Genomic DNA, 15,456 nt, shown 5'->3' with positions numbered 1-15,456 from the left:
TCCCTTCCAAGAGAAAATCCCGGAAGCTGCGCTGCGGGAAAAGCGAGCCACGATGGGTAAAACCAGCAAAAACGGGGAGAACAGGACCCCATAAAAGCTGCGGGACATTGTCCGATCCCTCCCTCGGTGTCCCTCCGCCCATCACGGCCGAGCCCTCCCAGCCCCAAGGAGGAAGGAGCCGCAATTCCCGGAGGAAAAGAGGAGCTCGGGCTGGAGGAGCGGCTCAAGGAGGAGAGGATGCGCAGCGCGGCCGCGGCCAGCGGAGAATCCACCTTAACGCGGAGCAGGAAGCGGAGCGGGCACCAATCAGACCGGGAAGGAGGGACGGAGGGAGGGCGACAGGGACGGACAGAGGGAGGGCCGGAGGGAGGGAGGGAGGGGAGCGCGGCCGGCGGGGCGCGATGGCGGAGGGCGGGGACCCGCCAGCCCCGGGCAGGTACCGCGGGCAGGGGGACCGGGGGTGGCCGTGCCGGGAGGGGCCGGGGGGCAGCGGGGTGACCCCAGCCCCGAGAGCTCACCCCGCTGCGTGCCCGTCTCCAGCGCAGGTCGCAACCTGAAGGAATGGCTGCAGGAGCAGTTCTGCGACCACCCGCTGGAGCGCTGCGAGGACACCCGGCTGCACGACGCGGCTTTCGTGGGCGACCTGCCCACGCTGCGCACCCTGCTGCAGGACGAGAGCTTCCAGAGGTGGGGGTGCAGCCCCGGGACACGGCCCGGCCACCTGCCGGCTCCCCCCGCAGCGCTCGGGCTGCCGTGTCCCACCCGTGTCCCACCCGTGTCCCGCCCGTGTCCCGCCCGTGTCCCGCCCGTGTCCCGCCCGTGTCCCAACCGTGTCCCGCCCCTGTCCCGCCCGTGTCCCACGGACGGATCTTACAGAGCATCCCGTCCCATCCTGCCATGGCAGGAACACTTTGCGCTGGAACAGGTTGTTCCAATCCCCGTCCTGTCCGGCCTGGAACATCCCAGGGATGAGGTTTTATAGGAGAGGTGTCAGGGAGGATGCTCCATTCGCCATCTCCACAGCTGCGCCTTTTGGGGACCCCGACCTCACCCCTTTTTCTGGTGACAGGTGTCAGGGTGTTGTGCTYTCTGTCCCCACAACCTGCAACTTTTGGGGACCCCCATCTCACCCCATTTTGTAGGAACAGGTGTCTCCTAGGATGTTCTTGCTGTTCCCACAACCTGCAGCTTTTGGGGACTCCTATTTCACCCCGGGTTTTTTTTTTGTAACATGTGTCAGGGTGTTCTGCTCACTGCCCGCACAGCCTGCTCCTTTTAGGGACCCCCATTTCACCCCGTTTTTTTGGGAGAGGTGTCAGGGTGTTCTGCTCGCTGTCCCACAACCTGCAACTTTTGAGGACCCCCATCTCATCCCATTTTTTTGGGAGAGGTGTCTCCTGGGGTGTTCGTGCTGTCCCCACAGCTTGCAGTTTTGGGGGACCCCCATTTCACCCTGTTCTTTTTGTGACAGGTGTAAGGGTGTTGTGCTCGCTGTCCCCACAAGCTGCAACTTTTGAGGACTCCCACTTCACCCCATATTTTTTTGGGGGAGGTGTCTCCTAGGATGTTCTTGCTGTCCCCACAACCTGCAGCCTTTGGGGACCCCCATCTCACCCCGTTTTTTCATAGCAAAATTTGGGTTGGAAGGGCCCTTAAAGATCATCCCCCCTCCCACATCCCAGGTTGCTCCAGGCCCTGTCCCTGGACACTCCCAGGGATGGAGGTTTTTATGGGAGAGGTGTCAGGGTGGGAGGATGCTCCACTTTTCCCCAGATCGTCCCCCTGGTTTCCCAGCAGGCAAATCTCCCAGCAGCTCATGAGCCTGTGGCAGCTGTGCGTGAACTCTTTTCAGATCGGGACAGGAATGCGGTACCAGGAAAATGGGATAATGGGAAAAACATACAAAAGGGATTACAATCAGCTGTAAACCTGAAACACCCCGTGTTACAAAATCTGCCTGCTGCTAACCCTGTGACTGTGGGGACAGTTAATTAATTTTCCTGCACYGTGGAGCAATCTGCTTAGAGTGCTGAATGGCTCCCAGCCTCAAAAAAAAGGTGTTATTTCAGCAAAAAATGAGAGAATGAGCCAGGCCTTCTTTCTGCTACCTGGGGCTCTTTGCACCCTCAATCTGAGATTTTTTTTTTGTAGGAAAAAGCAGAGTTTGACAGGAAGAGGAGGGTGGGACCCACAGCACCATTCCGCAGGTGGTGGAGTGAGCAGAGAGGTGATGTCTTTGAATTTGGAGAGAGATGGGGACCTTAAAGCTCATSCTGTGCCACCCCTTCCCCTGAACACGGACACCTTCCCTGGACCAGGTCACTCCAAACCCATCCAGGCTGGGCGTAGACACTTCCAGGGATCCAGAGACAGCCACAGCTTCTCTGGGCAGCCAGTTTGGGACATCTCCCTGTTAAAAGGGACAAGGGAGAGGGTTTTTTTTATATTTTTGAGGCCCCGTCACAAGTAAAGCCCATCATTCAGCACTGTTTGCTTCATGCCATGATCTCTGGCTGTCACCCGGCAGGACCTGAGAGGTCATTGATGGGAGCTTTTTGGGCTGCTGCAAAGTGACAAAAATCAGAGAATTGAAGGGACCCCCAAACAGTCTGACCCCTGGCCCTGCACACACACCCCAACAATCCCACTCTGTGCCTCCCTGAGGGTGTTCTCCAAACCTTCCTGGGGCTGTGGCAGCTTCGGGTCGTGCCCATTCCCTGGGGAGCCTGGTAAAAAAAAAAAAACAAACCACTGGTAAAAGTAGAATTTGGGGGTTTGCTTTGAGTTGAGGGTTTCCACGGAGAATTTTGATGGTAATAATGGGGATAAAAAGGATAAAAAGGATGAAAAGAGTGGAAATGAAGGGGTATCTGCTGTCTGCTCAGGAGGCCCTCTGACATTTATTGGGGAATGTCTCTCCCAAGGATGCTAAGCTAACACCAAACTGTCAGATTGCCCAAACTTGCCTCCTGGAGGGATTGGGGGTTTCTCTAACTCGGCRTTTCCCCCGAGGCAGCCGCATCAACGAGAAGTCGGTGTGGTGCTGCGGCTGGCTGCCCTGCACGCCGCTGCGCATCGCCGCCACCGCCGGCCACGGCCCCTGCGTCGACTTCCTGCTGCAGAAAGGGGCCGAGATYGACCTGGTGGATGTCAAGGGCCAGACTGCCCTCTACGTGGCCGTGGTCAACGGGCACCTGGAGTGCGCCAGGATCCTGCTGGAGGCAGGTGCTGACCCCAATGGCAGCCGGCACCACCGCAGCACGCCCGTGTACCACGCGGCACGGGTGGGGCGCGCCGACATCCTGCGTGAACTCATCAGGTCAGAGCTCGGGGCTGGGATGGGCTGGGCACGGGGTGGCTCTGCTTCATCTTCTCCTGCTCCCTTGGGTCCTTTCCCTGCTCTCCTGGCCATAACCTCCACGTCTCTTAACCTGGAGAGGTCACATCGCTCTGTGACTTTTCGTGCCCATCCTAATCCAAACCCTAGAGAGGAATCTCCATTCCTCACCTCCCATCCTGTCAGATCCCAACCTTATCACTCTCTACAACTTCCTGAAAGGTGGGGGCTTGYTTTCTCCAGAGACTGGAGAGGCAGGATTTGTGCAGAGATTGGAGAGAGAGAGGACACAGTCTCAAGCTGCGCCAAGGGAAGCGCAGGTTGGATATTAGAAAAAAGTTCTTTACAGGAAGAGGAGTAAAACATTGAAATAGTTTGCCCRGGGAGGCGGTGGAGTCACCATCCCTGGATGYTTTTAAACAAAGATTGGATGTGGGGATTGGTGCCATGGTTTWGTTGAGCTGTTGGGGCAGGGGTTGGATTCGATGGTCTTGGAGGTTTTTTCCAATCCTGGTGGATTCCAACCCCCCCTACTTCCAGCTTCATGCCCCTGAGGTGGATTCCCCCAAAGAACCTCCCTGGGCACTGAGTTTTGCCTCAAAGAACCTCCCTGGGTGCTGGGTTTTCCCTCAAAGAATCTCTGGGTGCTGGGTTTTCCCCCACAAACTCCCTGGGCAGCACCAGCAGGGAAAAGGCTCGAGGTGTAGCAGGAGGCTGAGGAAATTTGAATTGCTCCTTCTGTAGCATGTCCTGATCATTTCTCCTTTTAAATGGGAAGGTTTTCATCCCAGGGATCACTCTGGACAACTCTGTGGACTGTGGATGCTGAACAATAAGGGATCAGAATGGGAAAATAGGGCTTTTAGGGAGAAATAGCGAAAGAGAAGAAAATTGAAGGAAGCCCTTCAATGACCTCAAGTGCTAGAAAGAAACAAAAGGATTTGAATAGGAAAAAAACCAAAATCCTTGGGGATTTTCTTCCTTTTCTTGAGTTTTTGAAAACTCCTTTTTTTGAGTTTTCATACAAACTCAGCTTTGAGGAAGCTGGCAAGGAAAAAGAAGGGGAAACAACCCCCCCTCTTGCTCCTTCCCAACAGGCTGAGGGGAGGATGTTCCCATCAGCACGGGCTTGTTGACGCAGGGTTCAGCTCGCTGCATTCCCAGAAGTCTCCCCTGATCCCTCCACCCAGGCAGGGTGAAATGTAGCAAATGGTATTTCAGCAGCACAGGGAGAGCTGATGCCTTGATTTATGTGTCTGCTCCTTGGGATACCTCGCCAGCAATATTAAAAGCAAGATTTTGGAAAACTTTCAGGATTAAAAATTAACTGGAGTTTGGCCAATCCCCTTTTATTAGGCAATGTCTCTCCCAAGGCTGCTAAGCTAATACCAAATTGTCAGGTTGCCCAAAATTTCAAATATCTCAGAGTAGGGGTTTCACAGATCTGTGCAGAGTTGCTTAGTGAAAAACACAGCCTTTATCTTACAGAGATTTTAAAATGTTGGATCTGAAGGATTTGGAGAGGGGAGTGCARTGAGGAAAACACTTTTCCTGAGGTAGGAAGGAATATTTTGAGAGAGCATGAAACCGGGTTTGCTGCAGGTGTCTGGACATCACCTGGTTTGAAAATCCTATGGTGGCACCATTGGGATCCCTGAGTGTTCCTACARCTGCTGAAATGAAATCCATGAATCCACACACAGCTACAGAACAGGGATCCACTTTTTTAGGAGGCTGAGGGAAGTATTTAGGGTTCTAATTGGATATAAATGATATTGCTGATAATTTAGGGTCATGCTGTGCTGGGATCCACTGGGCAGCAAGAATGAGAGGATCCTTTTGCCAGGCTAAAACTGGGAAAAGCAGCTGCCAGATCACTCGCGTGCCTCASATGACTGTGTAAAAGTAGAATTTGCTTTGAGTTGAGGGTTTCCACAGAGAATTTTGATGGTAATAATGGGGATAAAAAGGACTGAAATGAAGGGGTRTCTGCTGTCTGCTCAGGAGGCCCTATGGAAGTCCTCGAGCAGYATGGATAACTGTCCAAATGCTTGTGTCATCTGATTTTAAGGGAAAAAAAATACACTTTGTGCCATTTGCAGCCCTTGGAGGAGTCTCCCAGTCCTTTKTCTGGGCGTGTTTAATTTAAATGAGACTCTCCCTGCCCTCAGAGCTGAGGGGTTTGGTTAAATGTTTGCTGGGTAGGGAGCAGTCCCCACTGGTTTCAGCAAGAACTGGGTCTGCTTTGGGGCAGGATTTGTTCCCAGGTGTTTTCCTCAGTTTTGCGAACTCATGAAAGGAATATAATGCTATTGTAGGAAAAATTGAGTTGTCTGAGTGCTCACTATGCATTTGGGGAGGGGGATTGGTGGGTGAAGGAAACTTTGACCCCTCTACGGGTAGAACAGGGAATGGGAGAGATAAGGAATGGGARAGATTACTCACTAATGACCATCACTCCACTTGGGGCTGTCAGTTTAATTTATTCCTGATAAAATCAGAGCAGGATGATGAGAAGTAGAATAAATCCTAGAAAACATCTACCCCACCCCTCCCTTCTCACCAAACTCTGCCTCTTCTTCGGCCAACATGGGGGAGGGGGAAGCTTCTCAAAGAAGCCACCCCTTTAGCTCTCCACTGCCCATGATGCCTGATTCAGGCTTACCTAAACCAGAGGCTGGACAAAATTGAGATAATAAAAATCAGTTCTGTTTATGGCAGGGCCTTCAGGTGCATTCAGGGCAGTCCCACACCCACAATGGACAATGGCTCACGGGTTTTTCACCCTTTCTCACTTTTGTCCATTTGCGCATCGGGGCTGAACCCCAGATGGGTCTGGGACTGGGGCTGAATCCCAGATGGGTCTGGGATGGGTGGGCTCCAGAGCTCCTGGCTCCCCGCACATCCTTCATCCTCATCCCACCCTCTCCCCCAGGTACGGCGCCGATGTGGATGTGAACCAGCAGCTGGCGGGGCGCGGGCCAGGCCAGGCGGCGCGGCCGCTCACCACACTGGTGGTGTGTCCCCTGTACATCAGCGCTGCCTACCACCACCTGCCCTGCTTCCGTCTGCTGCTGCAGGCGGGGGCCAACCCCGACTTCAACTGCCGCGGGCCCGTGGACGTGCGCGGCTTCTCGCGGGGCTCGCCGCTCAGCGTGCTGGACGCCGTGCTGCGCCATGGCTGCGAGCCCGCCTTCGTCCGCCTGCTCGTGGACTTCGGCGCCGACCTCAGCCTGGTCAAGGTGGAGGCCTTGGCGGGGGAGGCGGCGGGGAGGGTCAGGGTCAACCCCGAGGCRCTGGAGGTGTTCAAAGAAGCCAGGGGTGAGTGGGTTTGGGCTCCTGGGGCGGGGTTTGGGGTTGGGGAGGGCTCTTTGGAGTGGTTTGGCTGTGGAGGTGGCAGGGTGGGTGTTGCTGTCCCCATTTCCAGTGATGCCTTATCCAGGGTCACCTAAAACAGAGGCTAGATTAAATTGAGAGAATAAAAATCGGTTTTGTTTATGGCAGGGCCTTCAGGTACATTCAGGGCAGTCCCACACCCACAATGGACAATGGCTCACGGGTTTTTCACCCTTTCTCACTTTTGTCCATTTGCACATYGGGGCTGAATCCTCCAATTGCAGCTGCAGCCAATGCAGTCATTCACTCCARCTTGGCTCCCCCCAATTCTCTGTTGTTTCCATCTCTTGGGGCCTGGCACAGGGAGGTGTCCTTGAGTTTGGGGCTGCAGAGGAATTGTTTTGTATGAAAATGGGAGAGCAGGAGCTCAGCACTGTCTGTGGAGTCTGGAGTTACCCACTAAAGAATTCCAGGGTTACAGAGGTATGAAAATAGAGAAGCTGAGATCCTAAGGCATCAACCTGAGATCTGAATCCACGAGGGAGTTTAATCTGGACAGGCTGCTTGGGAATGAAAGCCACAAATGGTGGCAAAAAGGGGCAGGAGGAAGCTCAGATGAGGGTGAAAATATGTGGGGGAAAAGTGCAGCACCTCAGAAACCCACCCGGTGAATCACACAGTTTTGCAGCGGGGACGGAACTGAGCTTTCCCTCTCTGTCTCCAGAGGAATTCCAAAGGGATTCAGGCTGTGGGGTACAGCCCACATCCCCAGGTTACTCAGCTTAGCTTGTGCTTGGGTTTTAAACCTGCCTGGGCTTCTGCTGAGAGCTGGAGGCTTCCACCAGGTCTGGGTTTGGGAGGCAAATGGGGCTCCTCAGGTGGTGCATGTGGGATAATGGAGGGCTCCTGAAGCACCACCATCATCTGGTTCCTGTGCTGGAAGAGCTCTCCAGGGACTCAGAGAAAACCCTCAAATGAAAGTTGGGACAAGGCCTGAGCTGGCTATTGGTGCTGTTGTTTCCCATCGGGTGGGTGAGAGAAAAATAAGGTTTTGTCATTTTAAAATGATCCAAATGGAATCATGGAATATCCTGAGCTGGGAGAGACCCACAAAGATCATGGATCCAACCCCTGGCCCTGCCCAGACCCCCCAACAATCCCACCCTGAGAGCAGTGTCCAAACGCTCCTGGAGTCCTGGGGGACCTTTCCCTGGGGAGCCTCAGTGCCCCAAAATCTTGTGAGGGAAGAATTTCCTCGATCTCCACCCTAAACCCCGCTGGCCCAGCTCCCGCCGTTCCCTGACAGCGATGGCCTCCACGGTCACCATCCCCATCCATTCTCCAGCCAGCCCTTCCAATCTGCCATCCCCGCTCCAAATCCCAAGGTTTTGTCCTCCTCACGAGGCAGGATTTGTGCACCCTCAGCCCCCCTACACTGCCTCGGTGTTGCTGTTCCCCCTTTCCCGTTCCCCCATAACAATTCCGTGTGTTTTCCCTTGCAGGCTGCACCCGGAGCCTCCTGTCTCTGTGCCGCATCACCGTCAGGAGAGTCCTCGGCAAATCCCGCCTGGATCTCATCCCCAGCCTTCCAATCCCCGACCCCATTAAACAGTTTTTACTCCACGAACACAGCTGAAGGGCGGCTGGCTGCTTTTGGGGACGGTTTGAGCTCTGGTGAACGAGTGACAAAGCCAGGCGCCATTGCTGCCCCTTTCCCCACAGMGCTGCTCATGGAGTGCACTTAAGTTCCCTGCTCCTGTGGGGTTTTTTCCGCCCCAGATTTAGGGTGCGGTGATTCYGTGTGTCTTATCTCCCCCGGGAGAGGCTGCTGACCGTGTGTGGGTGTTGCTGGAGTAAATACAATATATCCTGTAGYTGCTGGCAATGTGTAACCTCTGTTACCGATCTGTGTCACCATTCCTGATCTCTGTGTGGCATTTCTGTGTGTGGAAAGCGTCCCTGCTTTTCTCCCTTTCTACRTAAAACCAGAAATTCTTACCTTTATTTTACTCCACATCCCATGGTAAAACCACAGAAAACCCTCCCAAACCCACTTAACAAATCTGTTTTGTTTGCATTGTGGAAAAGGGAGAAAAAAAGCGGTTTTTTTGAGGTGTTGGGAGATTTTGTGCTTCTAATCACGGTGTTGCACCATCAGCCTGGATTTGCAGTGCCACGAGCTCCCAGAAGAGTCATTCTGCAGGGAGCCGAGAGCCTTTTTTGGGATGACATGGTCAGTGTCGGGGAATCGTTATCAAAAAAGCAACTTGAGAAAATTGAGATGATGGTGCCTCAGGAAAATCTCAGGTGGTAATTGGTACTTGGCTTTTACTGATTCAAGTAAAGTCCCTGTGTTGTAAGTTCATTTTTCTGGATGATTTTTCTTTGCCAGCTCTTCTCCCCGTGCTCATCCAGCTGATGAAGATGTTTTTCCAGATGGGACCTTAAAGATCAGAGAATCCTAGATGGGTTTGGGTCAGGAGGGACCCTAAAGCTCWCCTGGTTCCAAGCCCCTGGCATGGACAGGAACATTTCCCCTAGAGCAGGTTGCTCCAAGCCCCATCCCTGCACCCTATGGATTTACCCCATAGGGATGAAATGTTGCACAGTGTCAGGGTTGAAGGAGAGGAGAGAGTCCCACARAGCAGAAGGAATATTTGCCAGGATCAGGAATTCCTATTGCTTCTTCCAGACTCTTTTCCCTGTTTCTTTCCCTTGTTCTGGCAGACACATCCTTTTGTTTCCTTGCTGGGATCTCGGGTCTTCCCRTSGTTCTTGGGGCCCCAAAAGGGAGCCCTTGGCTGGTCCCAAATGGGGGAGACTTGTTCAGGAGATCCCTTGTGCTCTGACATGGATATCCCACTCTGGGAGGCTGCCAGATCCCAAAGGGAGATAAGTTGAATTTTTAGGGAGAAAAGTTGTATYTTAGACCTTCTGAGGTTTCGGGGATCTCCATATGTTTGATGAAGTTTCTTTGATGGAACCTCAGGACCTCTCTTGGTTCCTGTGGCTCCGAAGGTGAATCCTTGTCCCAAATGTGGGATTGACACTGGTTACAAAACGTTCTTTTTGAGGGAAAAAATAAATACAAAGCAGAGGGTATTTCCAGACCTTTTCCAGGTGAGATGTGACGGACATGGAGCTGAGGGCAGGTGAGGAGGGGCAGCTCCACGCCGCTCCCTTCCCAGGCCTGCAGCTGGTTTCGGTTTYCCCGGTTTTTATAGAGGTGTGAACATGCCTGGGAGATGCAAACAGGTTGTAAAGAACTCTTGGCACCTTGCTGGGGGATCCCTAATGGTTTGCAGGAGCTCTGCTGTGGGGAGGCAGAAAGTGAGATGGGCTTTTCTTGAGAAAATCACTTTTGGGGTTGGCTTTTCCCTCTGGAAAACCCCCAGGACTGGGTTTTTTGGATTTTTTTTTAGTGTCGGGGGCCTTGGGCTCTGGCAGCTTTGGGGCCATGCCCATTCCCTGTCCCAGTGCCCAGGATGGTAGTTCCACCTGGKGAAATGCCACAGTGGGGACAATGGAGGGTGGCCCAAAGGAATTGAGAGAATCGACTCTGTGCTTGATGGAATCCAGTCTGTAATTAAAGCTAAACCCATTACAATATTAATTAAAGATCCCATCTAAATGATTCCCCTGCCCATGRGTCTCTCCAGGTGGAAAGATGGTTCTCCCAGCCTCAGTGACTTGGAGATGTGCAGAATCAAAGCTTTGGTAAGTCTGGCTCTTCCATCCAACTTTCATCTTCACTGAGGGCATTTTCCTCTGGAAAAGCTCTGCCTGACCCTTGGCTTGAGGGGTTGAAACGAGTCCAGCCTGGGGATAATTCACTTTAAATTAAGCTGTAAGTGCACAGAGTTCTGTTGGAATGAAGTCTCTGTGGAGATTGGCTGCTGAGGCTGCTTAAACCCGGCTTTGCTGAGCTGGTTAATACATAGGAAAATGGGAATTTTTGCTGTAGAGAGTTAATAATGGATCTTAAAATAGATGAATGACATTCAGTGAGCAGTGTGCTGCTGTATAGGGTCAAACCCTACATCCTCTGCTTGCTCCTGTCCTTTTAAACCCAGGAAAGAACAATCTTCCAGTATAAAATCGAAATAATAAATTTATATCCTTTCACACTATATAAACAGCATTTCTTTTTGCCTCAATTTGGATTTGACCATTCCCTCCTATGTGGCAAAGCATTCCATTTGGTAAAAGTGACTTCTTCCATGCTGTCCATGGGGCAAGCTCARATGATACGAGTCAAAATTGAGTTTTGTGAAGTTGTGGGTGGGAAATGAGACATTCCTGCAGTGTTCATMCCATCCTTTGGAAAATGCCCGTTAGATTTGTGTAAAATATGTAAAATGTGTGCTGTGCAGCCTTGCTGGGAGTTTGGATGGGATAACAGGATATGGGAAATGCTTGGAGAACCAAAGCAGGTCTGGAAGAAGCCAAGCTGCTCCAAAGCTGTCCTTTTATGTTGGATTTCTCATCTCTGTTGCTAGGAGAAGGTTTTCGGGGCATGGAATGCTGATAGCTGGGATCCAAATATCATTTCCTGCTCTTTGGGGGCTTTGCAAAAGGCAGGGGAATGGCATCTGTTGGGTTGAAGTGGTTATTTGGTTTATTTTTTTTCTGTTTTTCAATCCTCCAAGCCAAATAAAGCCCTTTTTACCCCAAACCAGCCCTTCAGCTACAGCACCTCTTTAGCCCTTCTTCTTCCAGTGATGAAAACTGTGGATTCCAGTGAGGAATCTCTGGATTTGGGGTAGGCTGGATCCTCTCCCTGCTCTGTAGCCACTGGAGGGGGCCGGAGAACCGCGGTCCCTGCGCGGGGGTCACGGGGACAGCGCCAGTGCCCGCTCCTGCCTTGCCACCCCCGGCAACATTTTCAGGGCATCCCGAAATTCTGCCCCCCTCACGCCAAGCTCTTTAAACCTCACATTTCTGCTCCTGCTCCCTTGGTAGCTCAGGAAAGGCAGCTCCTCGGTTTGTCTTGGCAACCCAAATCTATGTAATTCCTCAAAATATTGTGATTCTTCTAACTTACCTTTTTTTTTATTTTGTGACATTTTCACTGAGAAACTCCCCGCAAGAGTTTCTGCTGGTTGCCATGTTCTTGCTGAGGTTTAGCAGGTGTTCCCGAGGATTTAATCCCTGCAGCTGCCTCCAGGCAAGGGCACAGTCCCCTTTTCAGGATTCCTGCTTTTTTCACTTGCGAGATGTTTGTCTGATCCRGTGCCAGCATTTCCTCTGAAGGCAAAACCCAGAGTTTTTTCCTAAATTGGAAGGAAACAATCAAATGGTCTGGAATCGTGGTGGTGAAAAACAAAGCCAAACAAGCCCTAATCTGAAATTTTAAYATCTCCAGCCTCAATATTCCTCTGATTTGGAGTGTTTTCCTCCACCCCAAACTGGTACCTGCAGGTCAGTGACAGCATCTCTGTGCTGCAGCTTGGAACTGGAGATTTCCCCTCAAATGGGAGAGATCTGCGTGGCTGAGCTGCCAATTTGGGGACGATAAATGTGGAATTATTTAAAGGAATTGTGTGGTATTTACCTGTCCCCTCCAGGACAGAACAGCTGGGATTTCTCATCACCCCTCACTGCATTTCCCGTGTGACAGAGTCACCTGTGAGCCTGTCCTTGCTTTATGTAACAGCACTGCCACATGTTCCTTATTACCCACACTCGTTAATCTCATCCTGAGATCTGCAGCAGCAAGGGAAAGATTTCTTCTCTCACTGTGCGATGCCCAAATATTCGCTCCGGGCTATGAGAACCGACCAAACCTCTGGCAGGCTCGAAGCATTTCCTCCACGATCTGTTATTCCCACTCCCCAGGCACTGCTGGGGAAGCCTCAAATGATTTAAATKGTTGTTCTTGTTGTTGTTCCCCATCAGCTCCTCCAGGCTTGTCTTCCCTCCCAAAGGAGCTCTTTCGACCCCTGCAAGTTGCAATCGTGAAGAAAAAGAAAGGAAAAGGTTGTGGAAGAGAAAGAAGAGAAATGTTCTGGCTGCYGCTGGGTCAATGGAAAAGGCCAAGGCGAGGTTGGACAGGGCTTGGAGCAGCCTGGGATAGTGGAAGGTGTCCCTGCCATGGCAGGGGATGGAATGGGATGAACTTTAGGGTCTTTTCCAACCCAAACCTTCTGGGATTCYGTGGCTCTCCAATCCCTGTGGGGATTCTGTGGCCCCCCCCCAGCCCTGCACAGTGACAGGAGACCGCAGCCCCCCATGCAACTCATTGTCCCACCTGCATCCAGCACTTTTCCCATTCTTCCCCACTTATCCAGCACTCCTGCCCCCGACACACATGTGCCTTTCTGTTTTCCACCTCTTTTCACTTTTTTTTCTCTCTTTTTTTTTTTTTTTTTTTTTTTTTTTTTTTTTTTATTTTTTTTTTTTTTTTTTTTTTAATTTTTCATTGTTCGTGCCTGGGAGAGGGCTGCAACACGCCGTTGTTTACAGGAAAGCTCTCTTTGTTTCCCCAGCGTGGAGCATCTGGTGTTTGTGAGAGGCACGGCCGAGGTTTCCAACAGAAACTCAGCCAGCCTGAGCGGGCTCGGCCAGGAGTCCACGTGTGCCACCGCGGCCCCTTGATCCTAAAAAAGTTCCTAAAACTCCAAACTGAGAAAAGCCAAGCCGGACAGGGCTCTGACCAACCTCGTGGCAGGTGGTGGAACGAGATGGGATTGAAGGAAAGGATTGAAGATCCTTTCCAGCACTGTATCCACCATCCAGCACGGGGAGATCAATCAGGGCAGGATGGGTAGGATGGGACAGCGCTGGTGATTAACGGCCCCAGCAAGCCCCGAAAGCTGCGGGATGATGGAYGACGTGTCGGCACTCCCCTCCCCGTGGCACGGGCTTTCCGTGAGCTGTCCAAACATAGCAGGGTGAGGTGATGCTCGCAGGCACGGCATTCCCTCCGGTGGAGCCTTTCCACACTCGGCTGAAAGCTGCTCGGGGGATTTGGGGAGCTGGGCTCCAGCCACCATCCTCTTGGCCAAACCCTTTAATTTTAATAATTTGGCGACATCCATTTGTTTGAACGCTCTGCGGAGCGGGGCCTGCRTTTCCTCAGAGAAAATGAGAGTTGAAGGATGGTAAAATGCCTCCATAAATTGGAAGTTAAATTAAGAAATGGTTTTAAGAGCGCCGAGTGCCGTTAGCCCCACGTTGGGGTATCGCTTACGGTGTTGTGAGCCTGTGGTACCTGCTGGAGGCACRGGACATTTAGGAGGCACAGGGAGTGTTTTGTGGGTGTTTCTGAGCCCACTTTTGTTTGCAGTTGGAATGTATTAATAGGTTCATCCCTTGTTTCACTTCCCACAAAATGCAGTTTTTGCCAAAAAAAGTCTTTTTTTTTGGGGGGATAATTTCAGCTATTGCGCATTTTATATCAGTGTGAGAGCAGCTTCTGCAAGTTTGTCCATTTGATCTTTTTATAAAAGGTTTTTTTACAGGGGCCTGGAGTGACAGGACAGGGGGAATGGCTTCCCACTGACACAGGAAAGGGATGGATTGGATCTTGGAAAGGAATTGTTCCCTGTCGGGGCTGGGATGGAATTCCCAAAGGAGCTGTGGCTGCCCCTGGATCCCTGGCAGTGTCTAAGGCCAGGCTGGACATTGGGGCTTGGAGCAGCCTGGGACAGTGGGAGGTGTCCCTGGCCACGGCACTTGGACACTCTAGGTCCATCTCACTGAGCTGGAAAGGAATTTGGCTTTGTGAGAAATAAATATCAAGACTCTTGTTTGAAGGGGTTCGAGGCTTTACCTTCAACAAAGCAGCCAAAAAATCCGATTAATACTATTTTGAAAACAGAAATTCCCAGTTGTCCTAAGTTCTGTTCAACATCAGGTCCTTTAATTACCAACCTCCATTAATGAAAACTTTAAGAAAACTGAAGGCAGAATGGGATCCCAGCGGGATTTGGGTTGGAAGGGACCTTAAAGCCCATCCCACCGCACCCCTTGCCCATGGGCCATCACTCCAACCGAGCTGGAGGCCAGCTGTGAAATCYGACAATTCAGAATTATTTTTAACCCAGCAGCCCGAGACAGTGTCTGGTCCCTCTTGCTGGGTGTTCAGCGAGCTTTGGGTTGGATCCATCAGCTTTCAGCTTAGCGATAACCCGGAATATTTCACGCATGGCGGACCGTGAGGGATGCAGAGATGTCAGCAGAAGCTGCTGGGCCAAGGCAAACAAGGCCAGGAAGTTTTACTGTTCCCATTGCTGGGAACCTCGTTCCTCTTATGCATCTGTGCATCGAGAGAGGCCAAAAGGTGCAGGTAAACATAAACCCCACATTTCTGTGCTGTCCAAAGGCAAATTTAGGAGAGTTGGAGTGCTTTTTGTGCATTCAGACTTCTGTAACTCTGAGCTTTGTGCTGCTGTGAACTGCTGCAAATTCCCACCAGAGAGCATTCAAAATGTCACAGAGATTCAGTGGAAATGCATGGTGTCCACTCTGAACCAACCCAGAATTCACTGGGAAGCCTTGGCTGGATTTTCACTTGGCTTCTATACTATGGTGGCCATTCAGCTGAAGGAAAAACTCTTCCCCCAGAGGGTGGTGGGGCACTGAASGSRTTCCTCAGGAAATGGGCACGGCCTCAATCCTGCCAGAGCTCCAGGAGCGTTTGGACAGCAGGGGGGATTGTTGGGGTTTGTGTGCAGGGCCAGGAGCTGGACTGGATGATCCTTGTGGGTCCCTTTCCAGCTCTGGACATTCCACGCTTCTTTTCTCTGGCACGAAGAAYGCTTCGCCTGGCTTTGAAGCGC

At 51.8% G+C, this 15,456-nt stretch overlaps 1 protein-coding gene across 1 annotated transcript; it reads left to right on the top strand.

The window, feature by feature from the left end:
* Positions 1 to 375: 375 nt before the first annotated feature.
* On the top strand, positions 376 to 10,816 carry ASB1 (ankyrin repeat and SOCS box containing 1). Its single transcript, XM_057378666.1, has 5 exons — positions 376 to 436; positions 541 to 687; positions 3,017 to 3,319; positions 6,273 to 6,658; positions 8,176 to 10,816. Exons 1-5 carry the CDS (start codon positions 402 to 404, stop codon positions 8,307 to 8,309), a joined length of 1,005 nt encoding a protein of 334 aa, XP_057234649.1. The 5' UTR covers positions 376 to 401; the 3' UTR covers positions 8,310 to 10,816.
* Positions 10,817 to 15,456: the final 4,640 nt, after the last annotated feature.

Source organism: Malurus melanocephalus, unplaced genomic scaffold (assembly GCF_030028575.1).
Source record: "Malurus melanocephalus ecotype Western Australia unplaced genomic scaffold, MMel_1.1 scaffold_369, whole genome shotgun sequence".
NCBI classification, from domain to species: Eukaryota; Metazoa; Chordata; class Aves; order Passeriformes; family Maluridae; genus Malurus; species Malurus melanocephalus.
This window is presented reverse-complemented; position numbering and strand designations above follow the sequence as displayed.